The 19,707-nt window shown below is 38.2% G+C and overlaps 2 protein-coding genes across 7 annotated transcripts in view; one reads left to right on the top strand and one right to left on the bottom strand.

The window, feature by feature from the left end:
• The window catches only part of NOC3L (NOC3 like DNA replication regulator), a 29,343-nt gene extending 16,116 nt beyond the window's left edge, over window positions 1-13,227 (top strand). For 2 of the 3 annotated variants that reach the window (XM_073353852.1, XM_073353854.1), the window contains 11 exons: window positions 71-202; window positions 1,152-1,232; window positions 2,137-2,237; window positions 2,730-2,802; window positions 2,901-2,964; window positions 3,056-3,127; window positions 4,414-4,595; window positions 4,918-5,046; window positions 6,807-6,904; window positions 7,645-7,729; window positions 9,262-13,227. In XM_073353852.1, coding sequence (XP_073209953.1) covers window positions 71-202; window positions 1,152-1,232; window positions 2,137-2,237; window positions 2,730-2,802; window positions 2,901-2,964; window positions 3,056-3,127; window positions 4,414-4,595; window positions 4,918-5,046; window positions 6,807-6,904; window positions 7,645-7,729; window positions 9,262-9,393 — 1,149 coding nt within the window. In that variant the 3' untranslated portion in view covers window positions 9,394-13,227. Of the gene's footprint in view, window positions 1-70; window positions 203-1,151; window positions 1,233-2,136; window positions 2,238-2,729; window positions 2,803-2,900; window positions 2,965-3,055; window positions 3,128-4,413; window positions 4,596-4,917; window positions 5,047-6,806; window positions 6,987-7,644; window positions 7,730-9,261 lie in introns of those variants that run through there. The other variant, XM_073353853.1, reaches the window with a different exon arrangement.
• Window positions 13,228-14,415: 1,188 nt separating this feature from the next.
• The window catches only part of PLCE1 (phospholipase C epsilon 1), a 291,084-nt gene continuing 285,792 nt past the window's right edge, over window positions 14,416-19,707 (bottom strand). For all 4 annotated transcript variants that reach the window (XM_073353850.1, XM_073353848.1, XM_073353849.1 and 1 more), the window contains 2 exons: window positions 16,189-16,395; window positions 14,416-15,209 (listed from right to left, as the gene is read on the bottom strand). In XM_073353850.1, coding sequence (XP_073209951.1) covers window positions 16,222-16,395 — 174 coding nt within the window. In that variant the 3' untranslated portion in view covers window positions 14,416-15,209; window positions 16,189-16,221. The remainder of the gene's footprint in view (window positions 15,210-16,188; window positions 16,396-19,707) is intronic.

The following is a 19,707-nucleotide window of genomic DNA, read 5'->3' on the forward strand; positions in this document are numbered from 1 at the left end:
TAAATTTGCTGCACGTGACTTTGTTAAACTTCAGGCACTAAATATTTTCTGGTTTCTTTGTCAATTTTAGGTGCTAAAAATATTCCTTCATCTAAGAATTAAAGAAGTAGAAGTAAAAAAAGACACAGAAGACATTACTGCAAAGAAAAAGTTCATGTCCTGTAAGGAGAAAAGGAAAAATCTTTCAAGGATGCAAAGAAAGGTATAATAGAAACGGATTCCTGTTACCTTCGTTATCCTTTGGCGCTGGTAAATGCGTTGCATTATCACTGTGTATAGAGCATTTTGGGGCACATCAAGGAATTTTTAATCTTCCTAATTCTGTCCTTTTCCCTATATTTATTATAATAATTAGCAAAACTTCTGATAGTGACTCAGTTCTGTTTATTAGTTGGTGGGAAGGGTTACCCTCCGAGTTACCCTCCAGTTACCCTTCTGCCATCATTAAGACAACTTCATTCCACCATGGAACTCGCAAAGGATCAGCAGAGCACTGAACACGGTTATTCCAGGCACCTGTGGACCCTGGGCCTCCAAATTTAGTGAGAAGTGGAATTTTTTAATTTGCCAGAATATTTAATGTCTTTAAAATGAATAACCAATTTATTTGAGCATAAGCTTTCGTGAGCTACAGCTCACTTCATCGGATGCATACTGTGGAAACTGCAGAAGACATTATATACATAGAGACCATGAAACAATACCTCCTCCCACCCCACTCTCCTGCTGGTAATAGCTTATCTAAAGTGATCACTCTCCTTACAATGTGTATGATAATCAAGTTGGGCCATTTCCAGCACAGGAGAGTGAGTTTGGGGGGGGGGGGGGGAGGAGGGAGAGAGAACCTGGATTTGTGCTGGAAATGGCCCAACTTGATTATCATACACATTGTAAGGAGACTGATCACTTTAGATAAGCTATTACCAGCAGGAGAGTGGGGTGGGAGGAGGTATTGTTTCATGGTCTCTGTGTATATAATGTCTTCTGCAGTTTCCACAGTATGCATCCGATGAAGTGAGCTGTAGCTCACGAAAGCTTATGCTCAAATAAATTGGTTAGTCTCTAAGGTGCCACAAGTACTCCTTTTCTTTTTGCGAATACAGACTAACACGGCTGTTACTCTGAAACCTTTAAAATGAATATATTTTCAGTGGAAGAAAGCAGAAGAGAAGCTGGAACGAGAACTCCTGGAAGCAGAAGCCTCTGAGAGTAAAGAAAAAAAACTGAAACTGGTAGGGAATTGGAGAAATTTTTTTTCTGCTTTTGCATGTATTCTTGCAAGCAATTAAAACTAGTTGTCTGAAGTCTATTTTGTGGTCCAATTTGTTGTCTTTTCTTTGTCACATTAGCTCAGTAGGTAAGTGATACGGGGTATGGAAGACCTCTTCTCAGGCAGAAAGGGTATTGTATGTCATGAGATAGGATCTGGGGAGGGTTCATTTTTTGCAACTAACAGACCTAGCTGTGTTGAGGAGACTGAAATTATAAAAACACAGGTGGAGCACAAAGAAAGGAAAATGATGCCTCTAATTTGTAACTCACTGACTAGGTTACAGTTTACAGCAGAGGGCTCCAGTAAGGTGGAATTACTTGAATCTGTAATAGGGTTCCTTTGTGTGTGTCAGAAAAATTCTGCTGCTAGTAGCAATGTTTATTATGTCAGTTTCAGTTGTGTAGTCCTTACCCCAGGCTGACAGGCAAACTGACAGCCTGACACTGCCTATTTAGAACAGCGTCCCTTTAAATATGTACAGCTGTTCAGTATCAGTTTGTTGGCATTTATTTCCTTTTATTTATATTTAAGTAGGTCTTCTCAATTCTTTGTTTGAATGAGATGTTGTATCAAAGTGGAATTTAAAAGCATGATTTATGTTGGTCAAATTTAAAAATATTGCCATTAATTTTAGTTTACTACAGAATCTAAAATCCACCTGCTGACTCAATAACGTGTGACTGTATCCTTTGTGATAGGAATTTTTGGACCGCTATATTTGTAATTATTAGGATTTGGGGGAATGGTGAGTTCAAAATTCAAAAAAGTAAGAGGAAAAGGAAAGTTTTGAGTTTAGTTTAAATGAATCAGCAATACCTGTTTTCTGTGCATACTGATATGATTTTATGTACTTTTTCCCACAGCACACAGAGACTCTGAATATTGTATTTTTAACTTACTTCCGAATACTGAAGAAAGTACAGAAATCCCCTCTTTTGCCTACGGTACTGGAAGGTCTTGCAAAGTAAGAGCTATGAGTCAATATTTTTTTTTCTATATATTTTAGAAAAAATGAGTCAGTAAAAAGACATTTTAAGAATCTTTTTTATGAGCAATTCAACTGCATGTAGGATATATGAATAAAGCACACCAAAATTCATCAGTTTGTATATTTGAGCATTTCTAACGTCTTTCATTGTAGTATCTAATTGTCAGTATGGGACTTACATGACAAAAATCCTTCAAATCATGAGGTGATTTGCATTATTTATTCTGGTTTGTTAATAAAGAAATTGATAGTCGTTCTTTGCTCTGTGCAGTAGCGTTAATGAAAAGTTAAGATATGCCTCTAGGCATCGCATTACCAAGCTGTGCGAATATAGAGTAGATTTAAGAGGGCATTTGATGAAAGTAGAGGATGAAGATGTAGTCTTTGGTGGGTCACAGAATGCTTTGAATGAGCTTGCAGAGAAAATTGTCTATAATTACAGAAAAATAAAAATCTCCCTGATTCTAGGTTTGCCCATCTCATAAATGTAGAATTTTTTGATGACCTGTTGGTTGTTCTACATTCTCTCATTGCATCTGGGGTAAGTTGAGCTTTTTCCTAATGAGGTAATTTTTTGAGACATTTTTTTAAAAATGAAGCTTTATCTACTGTGCATCAGCTATTCTTTTGTATTCCCAGGATCTAAGCTATCGGGAGAGCCTTCATTGCGTTCTCACTGCTTTTCATATTCTGTCTGGACAAGGTAAGTTCTCTAAAATATAAACTTTATAATTTGATTTTAGCTGATAGGTTAGTGAAGTAAACCTACTTATTTGGGATTATTTTTTAAATAGGTGATGTTCTTAACATTGACCCTTCAAAGTTCTACAGTCACCTTTACAGGACACTATTTAGGCTACATGCGGGTAAGTTCAGCGTCTTATTTTAACATCTGAACACATAGACTGTTTATTTTATTTGTATGATACTCTTAAAAATGCTAATTTTAAGATGCCTTTGCCATCCTTTTACAGAAACAGATAACAAATTTGTTTTAACTTCTTAGTTCTTCTCTCAAGTTAGTATATATATTACGGCATTACTTAGTACCAATTTCAAATAGCGTCAGATTTCATTAGTGGCTAGTGAGTGACTTTGGATCAGCGTCTAACCCAGGCATGGGTAACTTTAAGGTAGCACAGGGCCACAAAATCCACTAAAACCCTCTGGTGGGCTGATGGGTGTGACCGGGGGAATGTCACGTCCTGCCGCCTAGGAGAGGGGTTGGAGAGCATATCTGCCTCACACGCATCCTGCGGCAACAGCTACTGTCCTGTGGAGCTTGGGCTGGGCCTGACTTCCTGCTCCGGTCCACTGGCTCTTGCTACAGCATCATATGATGTGTATGTATGCAGGCGGGGCCCTCCCACCTTTTCCTGCCCTTGGCATTGCTGGATTGCTTGCCCTGAGCTGGGCTGTGGTGGACCAAATAAAATGATCTGGCGGACCGGATGCTGCTAGTGGCCCATCCCTGATCTAACCTCTCTTCATAGAAATCTGTCTTTTGACTCCATATTACTTGTCCCTGCTTCAAGCAGGGGGTTGGACTAGGTGACCTCCTGAGGTCCCTTCCAACCCTAACCTTCTATGATTCTTTGCAAAGGCAATTGAAATCTCTGTTGATCTTTTGAAAGTTTTATATTTTCAACATTAATTGCTTTTAATATGTGCTTTAACACTTTATGAAAAGATGCCTATTAAAGTAAGGATTAATTTAGTTAAAATGGGTTTCATTAATTTGTATAGGAGGAGCTCATGAATTAACTATATGTTGTACATTGTTTTTATTGTATATGCATCCAAAACACTGGATGAGTACACTTTTATAATTATAAATAATTGATAGAATGATCAGTGTAATTAGGACCAAAAGAATCTTTGTGAATTTAAGCATCCTTGTTTGAATAAGTGCATTGTTAAAAGAAGCACAGATATACTGAGTCTGCTCAAAGCAGGAATAGTTTTTTAAAAGTAGATGTGTGTTTTTGTCTATCATGTTAATAACCACTGTTTGTTGAACTATTATTTATGCTTTAGTACAATATTCTAGGGCTCTAATTTCTAAACAACATCCTTCATAGAATATTTTCTTTCTCATGTGGAAGGTCTCTTTTTGCCTTTAAATGGGTTTTTGCATATTCTGTTTTTTGAGGTGCTACGAATGATGACATGGTGATAGTGCTTCAGTGCCTGGATGTAATGCTTACCAAACGTAGGAAACAGGTTTCCCAGCAACGAGCCCTTGCTTTCATAAAGCGACTTTCCACACTTGCTCTCCATGTCCTTCCAAATTCCAGTGTTGGGATCTTGGCAACCAACAGAATATTGATGCAAGTAAGTTCTTAGTCACTTGCTGGAATGGAAAATTTCTTATTTGATTATTTCCTTTCTGCTAGCAGTGTCTCCTCCAGAATTGTGGGAGACACTGGGCTGCAGAATTTGCTAGTCCATGAATTGTTATATAGTATTACAATTTTTTTATTTTTTTTTTACTACAGAATATTTTGACATTTTAAACATGAAAATGGGATTTCCTTAAGTACTGCTGAGTCTGAATAGAGCTAAATGTTTGGTTACACTCTTGAACTTGCATTACCATGTTATATGCATTAAACTTCTGTGAGATAATCAATTTTTCTGTGTGATGGTGTGATAGACGTTCCCAAAAACAGACCTCCTGCTAGATAATGAGGCTCAAGGCAGTGGACTGTATCTCCCCGAACTGGATGAGCCAGAGTGTTGCAATGCTCAGAACACAGCCCTGTGGGAATTACATGCACTCCGGGTGAGTTACTATTTGGGTAATTCTGGGGAGCTGGCTAAATGTTTATATACTTAACTAAATACAGAGCTCAGATCAATGCTGTAATCTCTAGACTGTGTACTCTAGATGAATGACATACCCTTGTCTAACTTCTGCTAACACAATACTTTGTTTGTTACAACAGTATTTCCAGATAGGTTGTTGGGATGGTGGCTGATGAAATCTTGTGTTCTGTGTATCCTTTCTGTGTATTTATGCTAGGAGGTCTCATGTTCTGTGGCTAGTGTAGGTCAAACGTGTTGCACACCCCAGGTCTACTTGCATCCCTCCATTCTTCCCTATAATCTCCCTGTGTGGCACCCTGTTTCAGGGCCTCCCTGCAACTCCCCCCAACTCCTCCTTCATCACAGGCACTCTGTGTGCCCCCATCCACTCCTCTGCCATAGGCCATGGGTTCTGTGTGTGTTCCATGTCCCCCTCTCCATGTACCATGGCAGGGGCTCTGTGCGCACCCTCATTCCCCACTTATTGACCATGACATGGTCCCTTTATTCCTCCCCATTCCAGGTCCCTGCCTCTCCCCCTTCCTCCAGTGCCACTTTCCCTTCCCTGTCTCCTATGCTTCCCGTGCTGTGGATCCCTGCTTCCCTGCCAATCCACCCAGTATCTTCCCTTCCCCCTGCTTCCCTCATCACCACCACTTTTCACCCACACCCCTCAGTTCTCTCTGGATCTCTACGTCCCCTGCTACCTAAACCCTGCAGTCCTAGATTCTCTCCACCCCACCCCTCTCAAAATCCTCCCTGAAAGGCTTTCTTCTTTTTTTTCTTTTCTTCAATTTATTTGGTTAGTCTCTAAGGTGCCACAAGTACTCCTTTTCTTTTTGCAAATACAGACTAACACGGCTGTTACTCTGAAACCTTCTTTATGGTAGAATCCAAACTTCCGGCATAGCAGGTTAATGTGCTGCCTTTGATATGTATAGGCAGCAGCAGGGGGCGCGGCAGAGAGATGTTCCTCTGCCTCAGTCTGGTGGTATTGATTTTTCCTGTGATTCAGTCTTTTCCGGTCTTCTAATCTGCACCAGAATCAATAGGTTTGTGCCCACCAGTACCTACAACATTTCTGTTAATTTTGAAATTGATTGGGATGTGGCATTGCAGAGTTATTGTGTTGCAGATAAACAGAGAAATGATACGGAGTTGAGTGTTAGATCTTGCTTTGCTCCACCAACTAGACAAATTAAAAACAAGTGAACTGGCTTTAAATTATTATACTGAGATTAATTACCCATCTGAGGCAGGGACAAAGATGGCAGTAAGGGAAATCTTACCATTAACCTGTTTGTGTGATAAATTGTTTCAGTGGAGCTGGTAGCCTAATGGAAACCTTTATGGCCCTTATGTTTTATCAGTATGCTTTTAATATAGCCTACTCATTCCAGAAATTATATTTAAGGCCTATCTCTGCAAATATGTAATGGAAAATGTTTGTCTATAATCCTGGCTAGAAGTATCTACTGGAAGAAAAAGAGTTAAGATTAACTATAGTGAAACTGTCATGGACATTGCATCCAAACTATTTGTGTGGTTTTATGGGTTGGTAACATAGCGTGTGTAACCCTTAGAACACTGGCTAATCCTTAGTCTCATCCTGAAACAGAAAAGAAGTTTGCTGAAAGTATTCTATGCAGTGTATAAATACAGTATTATTATTATTGGTGAAGTACATACATAAGTACCTACTATCCTATCCCTCACCAATCCCCTTCTTCCTTTCAGAGACACTATCATCCGACAGTGCAGAAATTTGCAGATCATCTTATTGCTGGAGCTCCAGCTGAAGGTTCAGAAGCTCTCAGACCAGATCTGAGCCGAAGGTGGGATATACGGTGGATATGTTTTGAAAAATAGTTCACTGGCAAAGTAGAAGCTGTTTGTTTTGTGTTATAAGATTCCCCAGTAAGTAATTTTCCATATGCTTCAAGAAAATTATTTTTGAAGAACAAAAGTATGATGGTTCTTTTATAAGTACCAAAAGCTGGCTGCTTTCTCTAAGGGCTTGTTTCCTGGCCATGCAGAGGATAAAAGTCCTGAAAATGCAGCATACTCTGCCCTCATAGGAGCAAAAGCACTTGGTGTTGCATAGTAGCAGCCCAGGGATCTTAATAAGGAGCAGTGTTGCTGGGCTGCGACAGTCCAATGAAAAACAATTGTGGTGCCGGGTTCTGGAGTATGTACTGATGGAAATTAGTGTGAGGATAGATGACTGTGGAACTTTGTCAGGCATGCATAGCAATAGTCTCTGTGAGCTGGACTCCTAATCTCCCTCATTTCCATCTTCGTTCATACCTCAGCTATGTAGTTAATCTCAGTATAATAATTTACAGCCACTTTACATGCTTTTAATTTGTCTATTTGTCCTATCTGTACATTTCTGATTCATATAACTTTTCCAATTGATATTCTGTATTACCAGGTATTCTTCCCTTGCAGGTCTGAAGTAGTGATTGAGGAGCAGGTTACTTTGAGTTCATAGAGTACTGAAGTGAGACTCATTTTATGGACGTATACTTTGTACGGTTTCTTTTAATTGTGTAAAACTGATCTTGTGTTACAGGTGTGGCACAGAACTTTTTGAGACATATAATATGAAAGGAATGACTTTTAATCCTCCTGTAGCATCAGTTACACCTAGAAAAAAGGTACTGTCTCTTTCAACATCCTTTCTTAAACTCACGTGTTCACAGATACTAGAACTCCTGACTCACTGCTCAGCACCAAGGGGTTTTGACTGTATGACCAGATTTCCCAGCTAAGTTCTCTTTACTGGTGTGAATATTGTTGACTGCTGACTGTGAAAGAAGAGAAATGGTATGAATAGTTCCATCTCCCATAGGACGAGCATGTGTAGTAACACAAATGTAGTGTCTGTTACCTTTCAGATCTGTAATGCTGTCTTGTGGCTGAGTGCAAGTTTGCTTCTGTTGCCTTTGTGTCAAAGCCCTTTCTTGTCTCAGAGTCTGAAATCAGCAGGATGGCCAAGTTCCCAGAGCCCTGATTCAGCATACAGAGTGGGAAGTGGCCACCATCAGTGCCAGTGTGTAACTGAAAAGTGTAAATATAAGAGGGGAACATAGAGCTTTTATGGGAGAAAGGAAAAAGTTAACATGTCTCAGAGCTTCACTATGAAACATTCTCCACTGACAGCTCCTACTACATGTTACACAAGTGCTCTCCCTTTTACAAAGTGAGACTTTATCCCCACTTTCTCTTTTGAAAGTATGGTAACCTATGAATTGCAATGGAGTCTCCTGCTGATAATCTACTAATATCAGCAAAGTCCTCTGACACCACAGAATTTCCTTATTAAATAAGTAACTGAGTCCTCTGAAAATGACTTGTAAACTTGCCTGTTCCCCTGGATTATCACATCAGTTGCATGTCTGGCAGAGAGGCACTGGGATTGGCAGATGGAAGTAGAACTGTCTAGTACTTGAGTGAGAATATGTAGCATGTAATACCTCTGAAAATAGTTAACAAAAAAAATCAGTAACTCTACATTGTTTTACGTTAAAGTGACTTAGGTCTCTTAAATTTAATTTGGGGTCTTGTTTATTGCTTAAGAAACTTATTGCTTCTCTAACAAACTCTGATCATATCTCAGTTTTGCCATACCATGGCCCACTTGCTTCTCCTCTGGAGTCTGTCCGCCATAGGCCTTTGCAACATATCTCAGTGGGACAGAGCACTTCTGTCCAGGCTCTTTGACAGAAACCATGAGTGGAGATTCAGGCTTCTTTTGCCTTCTGTGCCTCTCCTTAGAGGCTAGAGGACAGATTTTTGAGAGGTAGTCAGTGTGTGGGTGTTTCAAACTGTAGTATTCTTAAAAGTAAGAGTTATTAAAAATGGAGAGGAAATCAAAAAAGTTTGTATGATGTTAGCCAAAGGCTGATGTGGCAAGCTCCCCTTAGCTTAGTTACAAAGAAGAAAGGAAAAACTTGCATGTCTAGAAAGCAAGTCCTTTCTCTGACCTCCCCTGCTCAGACTGACAGGCTCTCCCTGCTACATGAATAGGGATCAGTGAACATTTGGTGTCCTCGCCTTCAGAAGGTGGTCTAGGGAAGGAAAAATAAAGTAGTAAAATATCACTACTACTTTGAGAAACCCCTATGTTGACCTTATTTAGATAGGTATTTTACATCATTTATACAACTAACATTTTGATTTTTTCCAGGATAAATTTCTTCAAGGGGATTCATTTCTAAATGAAGATTTAAAGGAATTGATTCAGACACATCTCAATGAGGCTGCTGTTCACAGACCCGTGGATTTTGCTAAACACTTAAAGGAATCATCCCTATCATAAGTATTACAACCCAGTATAATTGACTTCTTAATTGGGGTCTGGGAATAGCAGAAAGAAATTGTTGCCCATCATCTTTACAGGAATTCAGATGAAGTCCTGCTGTGGAAAGATAAAAATATATGATGCATTGCTGATGCACACAAAGTAATAGCAGTGTTTTGCAGTTACCTGTTGGTTAACTGAGAAGGTTGCATCCTCACAGGAACCATACTGAGCTGTAACAAAAGTAACTTCTGGAAGTATAAAAGTCTGGAGGCAGGTGATTTTAATATTGCTTGAGATGTATATTATTGCAATATTTTTTGTTTACATAAATATATATTTTGCAAGAGATTCATTGGGTTTATGTTTTACAACTAACTGAATGTATATTTTAGGAAGTATTCACACAGGATTGTGTTCTCTGATGCTTATTTTAAGACATCTGGGGACTCTGCATCCCAAGAGCAATAACTTGAACTATTTCTCTTGTCTAACTTGCCCTATCCATTAATCTCTCTCTTTTAAATGACTTTCTTTCAGTGAAATCCTCTTGGTACTTACTGGTCCATTGAAGGTATTTCAGAATTGGGCATCATGATATGCTAAATTCCAGTGCTACTCATGGTATTTTGGATGTCACTGAATGAGACATTCTGCAATATCTTCAGTGAACCGGCACTGTTAAAGAGATTCAGGGTAAAGATTTAAACTTTTTTTTTTGGTCTTATGAGTACATCCCCGCCCTTTGGTTAGCTTAGCATAAGTTGTGTTTTTAATGCCATTTTCATGTTGGCTTTGCAGATAAATTGCATGAAATAATTTAAAAGTGAGAGTTCTAACACTCACTTTACATATGACTTTGTGTAGAACTGATTTGGCGTGTGGTATGCTATGCAACACAGGCTTCAGTTATGCGAGGTGGTGGTGGTTTGTATTATCGTAGCACCCGGGAGTCCTAGGAATGGACCAGGACCCCATTGTGCTAGGCACTGCACAATCTCGGAACAAAAAGATGGTCCCTGCCCTCAGGGGCTTTTCTCATGTGGCTGGTAACCTGCAACACTTAGAAAATGTTTCCTTTATTGTAGAACGGGTCAGACCTTTAGGTGCTACCATAATTACTGTGAAATCTATATTAAATATCTAATTTAATACCACCATGCTATCAATTTTCAATCAAAATAGGTTAAATAGTCCTAAGAAGTAAGACGTAAATGAAAAATATCTCACTTTTGAAGTAGGTACTAGTGAGTCCCTATAAATTAGTATATTTAAAAACCTATGTTTTCACTACCTGAACTGTAAAAAGAACCTATAGAATGCTTGTGGCTTTGTACAAATAGTATCCCACATAGTCTTCTGTGTCTCTTAGTAATTTATATGATCCCCCATCTCCATACTTGTTCTTAAATAACTCTGTGAGGGGGTTTGGGAAGGTGATGTGATTTAAGGTTTGAAAACTTTAGAAAGTGTCCCCATTGCCAACAGTTTTGGCAGTTCAGGAAAGAACTACTAAAGGTCCACTTCTTAAACCATTTATTTTTCCAACATATACAAATATAAGTTTACTTTTCAAGTCCGAGAAAAAGTAGTCCAAGTGGAAAGTCAGTTTTAAAATACATAGTTTTTAAATTATGTAAAATTTATAAAAACTGGCACATACTGATAGAACATTGACAAGCAGCAGAATGAAGACGATTGCACAACTAACAAATTCAGTTTAATAGCCTATATATGTGTGAGAGAAATATTTACTGCTATTGTATTTTTTGTTTGTGTTTGTTACTTCTGTCAACTGTGTAGCACTGCAGCAATTATGAAATGTTTATCACAAATAGAAAACACTCCACCATCATTACATCTAATGGGCTAGCAACAACAAAGTGATTAATAATCATCTGCTGAAGCTAAATTGCATTCTGAGAGCTAGAGCAAAATCACTAACATTCAGAAGCTGAAGACTCAGTTTTGAAGTAAAAAGCCACTGACAAATTCTCTTTTATAAAGCCAAGTTTAAAGAGTTTAAAGAGAATTTGATCTTAATGTTGAGATACTTCTCTGTTAAACTCTTATTCTTGATAACTTGATAGTGGTCTCTAGAGGCTAATCGTTATTTTCAGGAGATGGTTATTGAGACATTCCACCAACTAATATTAGTAATAATAATAAAACTAAAAACAAATGTGATGTATGTTTTTAAAATGTGACATAGTACTTTTATATCTTAAGGGTTTTTTTTTTTAAAGTCTTCTTAAAACTTGAACACCAGCCAATACAACAATCCAGTTCCTGAAAACTGTGTAGTGTTGTAACACAGCCAAGACCTATGGCTTCCAACGTCAATCCCGTACAAGCACCGATACCAGCATTCATTATACACTGAAACAAATACAGACACACATAGGTAGGAAGGGTTAAAAAAAACAGTTTAGTGTAGAATAAAGTGTTTTCTTTACAAAAGAGGTAACAGGAAGTTGACTGCCCATGGTGAGTCCTGCTATCATTTGTAGGGGTCTGGAAGGTTTATATTATATACTGTGGTAAATTATTTCCTATGAATAGTTTGTAATAAAAATGTTTCTTTATCAAACCCAGGTCCACAGATCCATATGATGGCATTTAGCCTGAACTGCCAGGGAGGCAGAACCACTGCTGTCCATCTATCAGACCCATTAATATGTATCTGTGGACTTGTATTTCTGAAGAAAGGAAACTTATGGGTAAGCGGGACAAATTTTCCTATTAACCAAACAGCTTGATGTTAAATCTGTTTATGGTATTTTAAATAAGTTAAAGCTGTTTAACACAAGAGTAATAGTTCTCTATTTCATTTGGGGGGATTTTTAGGCTAACGAAAATGGAAAGCTTATGTGCTTCCCCTACTTTCGTCTATGACCAAAACGACATGAATGCAATTAACTAATGCGGTGCAGATTAATCATCAAGATCCCTATTTTTTAAAACTTAAATAAATTGAGGTACTTTAATGAACCCCTCCTCCCCCAATTCAATATAATCAGTTTTGGAAAATTCTACTATGCCCACCTCCATAAAATGATTTTTTTTAAACTGAACAAGCAAAATGCTTGGTTTTCTCATTACCGCTATGCTTTTAAGTAGATTTTGTCCTGTGACTGGTAAGTATTCATGACAGTTGGGCAAGGCTAAAATAACTAGCAAAGAGAAAATGTCCTTATGGATAAACCACATCATGCACTTTACACAGTGAGTGTATGCTAGTCACAAATAGTGCGAATCTGTTGCTTTTTAAAGGGCTACCAGACTTTGCCTGTTATAATCTAGGATGCTGAGGATGCCCTTATCTAAATTTTCTTTCAAGTCTAGTAGCAATGAGACATTAATGTTTGTGGCATTCCTACACAAGAGTTCTCTCTCTGCTGGATCTGTAGTAGATTTACAAAAGCTTCTCCCAAATCTCTCTGGACTCAACCTTCTTACTTTCAGTGCTACTAGAAATAAGGGGAATCCATTTATCAAATGAAGGGTAAATTTTTTATTAAAAAAATATTTTCATGTGTCTAAATGGATTTAACAACCAATGCAGGGGATGGATATATATAAATGAAAAAGGGATCAGACCTTTATCTAAGCTCTATTCAAAGGACAATGAAAGATATACACTATCAATGCAAATATTGCTTGAAGGGGTAATGTGCATATAAAACACCATGTAATTTCACTTAATAATGTGCCTTGGAAGCTGAATTTCCTGTATCTCTCTCAGTGGGACTGGTTACTTTAGACATGGAAGGACTAGATAGAAGAGCAGCTATTTTTGTTCACCATAAACAGTCCTGAAAATTTTACCCTGAAGTAATTGAGAGGCCTAAGGTCCATTTTCAAAAAAGATGCAGATAGGTGACTAGTGGGATTTTCATAAGTGCCTAAGAAGCTTAAAGTCAGTGGCTGCTACATGGCTACTCACTTTTCAAAATATTATGTGTAATCTTCTCCCATGTAACTGTGAAAACCACGTTTTGACAAATGACATAGCACTGCTTGAAAATATTGCAAATTTCCCAGAATTCAGAACAGGCTTAGTTGCTATTTTTAAAATGGGATAAAGACAGGTGAATTTCAAAATAAGTGTGTAAGCTCCTGGGGATGCCTCAGTAAAGGAGTTTTGAATGTGTAGTTACATTTTTTTTTCCTAATGTTGGAATCAGCCTGAAGAGGGCACTCCCTGCACAGAAAAAGGTGAGAGCTGCTTTCTAACTTTCTCTTGCTTTTATTTGAACACAGCATAATTTCTGCACATTTAGAAATCAACTTATGACTTTTTAGTTTTATATTTATTTCTTGGAGTCAGCAACTATAGTGCCTTGTCTAGATTGAGTACAGAGATATAGATTTTCACAAAATTACAACCTTAGAAATAGCATCTTTTTGTGCTAGAGGACATTTCTGGGGATGTAGACCCTCTAGCTAATATACAGGGTATTAATTCTCTGTGCTGAGCAGACTGCTTGAATCATCTCCCTGCATTTCATTCAACTTCAGGTTGTTTAATGGAGAGTTGCTTCTCTTACTGTCCTATAAATTTAGTTTAATTGATTTACTCATCTGCAGCAATCCCTGCATCAGACATATGATCTGAAGTATAGCCAAAGCTTATGCTGAACAGTTTAGTTACTAGACAAGGTTCTTATGTATGGACATCAGCAGTTTCAGTTGTGCCCTTACTTTGTATAAGTCAGTATGAACTGCTTTTGATTTACACTGAAGAAAATGATACAGCTATAACTAACTTCTTTAAAAAAAAAAAAATCATGATTTCAAACATATACAAAACTTTACAGCAGTGCTTCTACATAAACAAAAAGTCAAGGTTTATATTGGAAAATAAATGGAGTAGCCTGGGTTATTTACACGACTATAATATTTTCCATTCTCTAACAAACACTAATGTTGAGATTATTTTACTATGATTTCAAAATTGAAACTTTAAGCAATTGCATGTTTCAAATAGTTTTTTTTTCTGAATGTTTCTTTTCAGCAGAAAATTATTTTTCCCCTAAACCAAAAAAGAAAGGTATGATAAATATATTACACAGTGACTCATACCTTGGAACGTGAAAATAAATAATCATTCTTACTTGAAACACAAGCCTGGAAAACTAGAATTTGAATGAAGAAAATGTTGTTCCTTGTCAAAATATCACTATCAATGAGGTGTATTTAGCTGTTTGTACATGATTATTTTGTGAAAATAGATATACTCAAAATTCTTACCATAGTTATTTATGGTTTATCACCAAAATTAAATATGTGATACCAAGAAAGTTACAGTCCATGTAAATCTTTTTACAATCACCTAACAGTGTTTAACAGGAACCATTAAAGGTGCATTATTTTCATACAATACACAGAACACTCTAGTTCTAATTCTCTTCCCTTAAAGCAATTAGTTAAAATATCTTTTGTTTACAAAGTACAATTTAAGAAGTCTGCTTAATCTTCCTCTCCAGATTTTGCAGATGTGAAGATATTTGGGAAGAGAGGAATCTCTTTCAAATGCTGGCAAGCATCTTTCCAAACATTAGAAACTGTAACATCCCGCTCAGCATTACCAGATCTGTATCTGTCACCAAGAAGTACAGTCTGAATTAGGCCAAGCTAGTGCTGAATAGTTTAGGCCTCAGCAGTATCCTTCATGGAGAATGCAGAAAGTTCTCTTGAATCAGGATGTTGGTTCCAGTTATCACGTAAATGCAAGGCTATGTGGAAAAAGAGGGAATATGACAATCTCCCTCTGTTTTTGACAGCCTCAGCTTGGCTTTTTGCCTTCGCCATTTTAGGGTCTTTAAAATCACCTGGAAAGGGGAAGATGATGATAGCATTTAAATTCAAATACAAGTGTATAAATGGGTGCCTGCATACTATGAAATACATTTTTAAGGAATTTTGTAAACAAAATATTATTGGCAGCCTTATTACTTGAATTCTGATGAAGTGACACTGTAGATATAAATAGTATCTTGATAAATTGAGAATGAGTGGAAAGGAAATAGGGAAATTTATCACTGCTCCATGTGATAAGGGATTATTAAGACTTGTTTGGTACTGAGAGGTCACAGCTAATTAAGAAGAAAAGCTTGCCCAGACACCTTACTAACTCCAAAAGATTTTTTCTGTCGTATACATAAATGGCACACTGTTGCCTTGAATTCTGTATTTGGTTTTGTCACTTTAGCTCAAACAAGCTAGAAGGAATATAAAAGATTCAGAAAGGGACAATAAAATTCTTAGAAACTCTGCCACAAACAGTTTACGTATGGAGAGAGGAGTAAGAGATCACAGATCCATTATTATTAAATGCATATAAATTAATGTTTAGTAAAGTTCAGCTGTCCCATAACACGAAATGATGGCACCTCTTAATTAAGAGTGAGTGTGGAAGTAGCGGTTAGCACACTGCATTACTTGTGGAACTCACTGTCACAGTGTATGATGAAACCAGGTTGCATTCTAAGAGTCTTTTAAAAGGACTGGCCCTTGTCAGGTTACCTGATGGACCCTAGGACTATGCAGGTGAAGTAAAACTCCTATGTTCCTAGCAATTTTCACGCCATTTATCTTTAGGCTTTCATAGGGGGACTAGACAGGACTGCCAATGCATAGTAATGTGTATAGGTTTGTGCCAGTACAGAGTAATAACCTAAAAGCATAGAGAGTTTTCTGGCTGCTTATTGTATTTCACTATGGTTTATCAAGCACACTTTTGAAAAAATTGTACCTTGAAAAATCAACAGAGAGCATGTCTGATTTAGAAACAAGGAGCACACGTCATACCTGCAGCGAACATACTGCTGGCAATTACGGATGTTATTCCATATTGTCACTAAAGGTCAAACTGCCTGCAGATTTTTCATCTTTAGTATTGTCTGGTGAGCTCTGCAAAGGTGATGATGCAAAGCCCCGATACTGTTTACTTGACTTGGTTAATTTCTTAAGTTCACTGGCAAAAGAAATGCCTTTTCTTTTATCATCTCGTGCTGCCTGTAAAACAAACAAAAGAACCACAGACACTGGAAACAGTTAAACAACAAGAATGTGTCAGCTCACTGATACTTTGAACTTTGAGGTTTGAAATATGGTTTGGATTTCATGTGAGAGCAAATAGCAGCATTTTTTGACATCTTCCCTATGTCAGGTTTACAAAAGCAGTGTCCTGACTGTCTCACATCAAAAATTATTTTAAAATTGCAGAAATAGAATGCTGCTTAACATGGCCTTAAGCCTTAGCAAGTCTGCTGCCTAGATACTCCTGACTGATACAGTATAGATAAGTAGATCAATTGTATTCAGGATTTGATTGTGATCACAATGTATTTCCTATCAATGCAATGCTGAAGAAGCAACATCTCTTTTGGGGAAAAGGAACCATATTCGCCCCTGCCATAGACATGCCACCAATTGGTAGAAGCAGTTTCTTCCTGCTACTTCACAAGTGTAAAGAGCTCCAGCCACAGCTGCTTTTCTGCTGACTGGGAATAAAGGCAACAAAATCACAGCAGTTCACAGGGATCTGTACAGCTATTATCTGAAATTGTACTTAGCCCAAGGTGATACAGCAGGGAAATGGGGATGCAGAGTTACAGGAATTAGAATAGGAGAACTAAGACAGATTGTTCTGAAAGGTTAAGATTTCTAGGTATTGTAGCAGAATTTGTATGGTGTAAAGTAGGGCCAAGGCTGCCTGCCAGTGGGTTTTAACAAGACCCTTTGTTTTTGGTTTTTATGTTGTTTACAATTTTCTGGGTGTTTATTACAAAAATGTAAAAAAAAAAGGTGAAAATTGGTGCAAAAAATTGACTTCACAGTTTTCTGGGTAATACAGGGTGATAGGAGGACAGGGGAAAAAAGCAGTGTATAGAGAAAAGTAAGATTACTTCTGACCCAGCTTCCCACTCTGGAAGGAGAGAGAGTGCAATTCAGTAACCTGGGCCCCCCAACCTCTCTTGGGGAGTGGTCAGCACTAACCTGGGTTACCAAGCCACCATCTCTCTGGTTCAGGATCTGCAGTACTTTGTTTTAGGAGTTGAGCACCCATGTACATGTGCGTCCATGTGTGTGTAAATTCCACTCCACTGCATTACATTTACACTTAGACTAACTTATTATTAACAAACACATTTACCTGATGTAATGTACTGGATTTTTTCATATAATCAGTATTTTCACGTACTTTAGCAGTCCAGACTTTGGGTGAAAATAGCTTAAAAACTGATTAAATAGCTTTTATAAAACCTGGGACTTTTTCAGTTGAAAAACCAAAAATGAAGGGTTTAGGTTTTACAGTGGCAGGTGTTGTGATACTAAGCACCCCTGTATTCACACCCTACACACTACTGCAATAATCTTTGCAGAAAATATGCCTTTGAGGTATCATTTGAAAACTAATAACTCATCATTAATATCCTTGTGATGTATGTACATGGTGGGTATTAAGAGTTATGAATGCATGCTAGAATTATGACTAAAGTGTGCTTAAACCAAGCATGTCAGGTGGAGTTAGTTAAATAGGTCTGCCTTAGGTGTATTTGATTCTCTGTCCAGCCCAATCTTCAGACAAAGAAAATGAAGATCCATTTTTACATATTAGGTAAACAAAGCTATTAAGCTAACAAATGAGGGGAGAAACAGAATGGAGTGTCCTTCACCACGAGACATCATGTTGCCTTCCTCACAGAAGAATACATTGCAATGGTTTATTGGTCTATAAAGGTGTGGGGAGGGAGGCGGGTGGGGGGGGGTAGGGACTGAACCTTAAGTGATAAGCAAATTAATCAACTGATTGTATACAATAGTACTGTAAGTGTGCAGAAAACTAATGCTACACAATAATATTATTAACACTATCTGAGGAAATACAGATACTTTCATAATGATACTACATTTTAAAGTCTGTGGCCAAATGGGGAGAAACAGATTCCCTCCCAGACAGGAGAGAAGGCAGTTATTTACCTGTCTTCTATGTGAATTCTGATTGTATGTGGAATCAAAAGAATGGAAGGTTCATTTACATGCAGCAGGGTGGGAAGCCCACTAGAAGGGAAGAACAGCATGAGGTCATCCTGCTTCTTGAAACAAAGTAACTGAGCTTTGGAAGATATAAGCAAAGAAAGAAGCCATTTTTTGGCATCCACCACTAGAGAGACACAAGGGAACAGAGCTCTAGCAAGCTGAGAAAGATGGGTTTTTCAGCTAAAGTGTGGTTGAAGTCTCCATAAACTGAATACAGGTAAGAAACCTGCTTAGGCCATGATCTTTCAATCCAGGAAGATAAAGAAAGCCAGCCCCTTGTGCGTCTCTGGAAAGTCCTGATTGAGGAAAAGTCAGCCATGGCTGAGAAGAAGAAAGATTGTTGAGAGGAACCATCTTGAACAAAGCCTGTACCTTGCTAGATCAAGTTTTAGATGGGTGTTTTCACTTTTATTTGCTTGTAACTCTACCTTTATTCCTTTTACTTGGCATCACTTAACATCTGTTAATAAATTTTATTTTTTTTTTACTGTAAACGAACTTAGTACGGTGTTTAGAGGAGTGTATTTACGCAAGTTAATAATGTGGTATGCTTGGGTGTTTTGAACAAAGGAACCATATTACTTTTCTGAACTATCCAGGAATGGACTGGACATTGCAGAGCACATGGTTTTGGGGAAATTCTGGAGTGGCTGTGTGGGGGTCATCTTGCTGCTTGTCACGAAGGCAGGTGGAAACCAGCATGGGGCTGTAGACAGGCTGCTGGGATCAGAGCTGCTGTACTAGGTAGGGCTGTCTAGCACACACAGACTTCAGGGTGTGACTTGCATGCATGTAGGCTGGTTTTGAGTGTCCCAGGCTGGGAGCTACAGCAGCAAAGTATTGTAAGATGCCCAGAGTTGCAGTAGGAGTAGTGACAACCCTCACTGGTATGGATTGCACCGGGAATCCACAACATTAGGTCCATTAGGTGAAGTAAATTAGTGGGAAAATAGCATTTTGCTCTGTGCTGCTGTCTTTCAGTGACTGATCTTGTATCATCTCCTGTAAGTTTTGTGCATTCTCACCTCCTAGCATGGTCAATAAAACATTGACATGAATATTGGGAGCACTCAGGGGTATCTCAACAATTTAGGTCCTCCAAACCCCTGCTCAACTGCCACTTCATCCATGGACTTGTGGATAGCCACCAAAGCCTGGCAGGATTCTAAGACTAACCATCCCTCTCCCCCAGACTGTCTCACCCATTACAGTAGGTGTGCTCCAAGGCCACCGGATAGCATGCCTACCAGATCAGGGCACTTCCTTCTCTCTTAGTAGCCAATA

Source organism: Lepidochelys kempii, chromosome 7 (genome assembly GCF_965140265.1).
Source record: "Lepidochelys kempii isolate rLepKem1 chromosome 7, rLepKem1.hap2, whole genome shotgun sequence".
Classification (NCBI taxonomy): Eukaryota; Metazoa; Chordata; order Testudines; family Cheloniidae; genus Lepidochelys; species Lepidochelys kempii.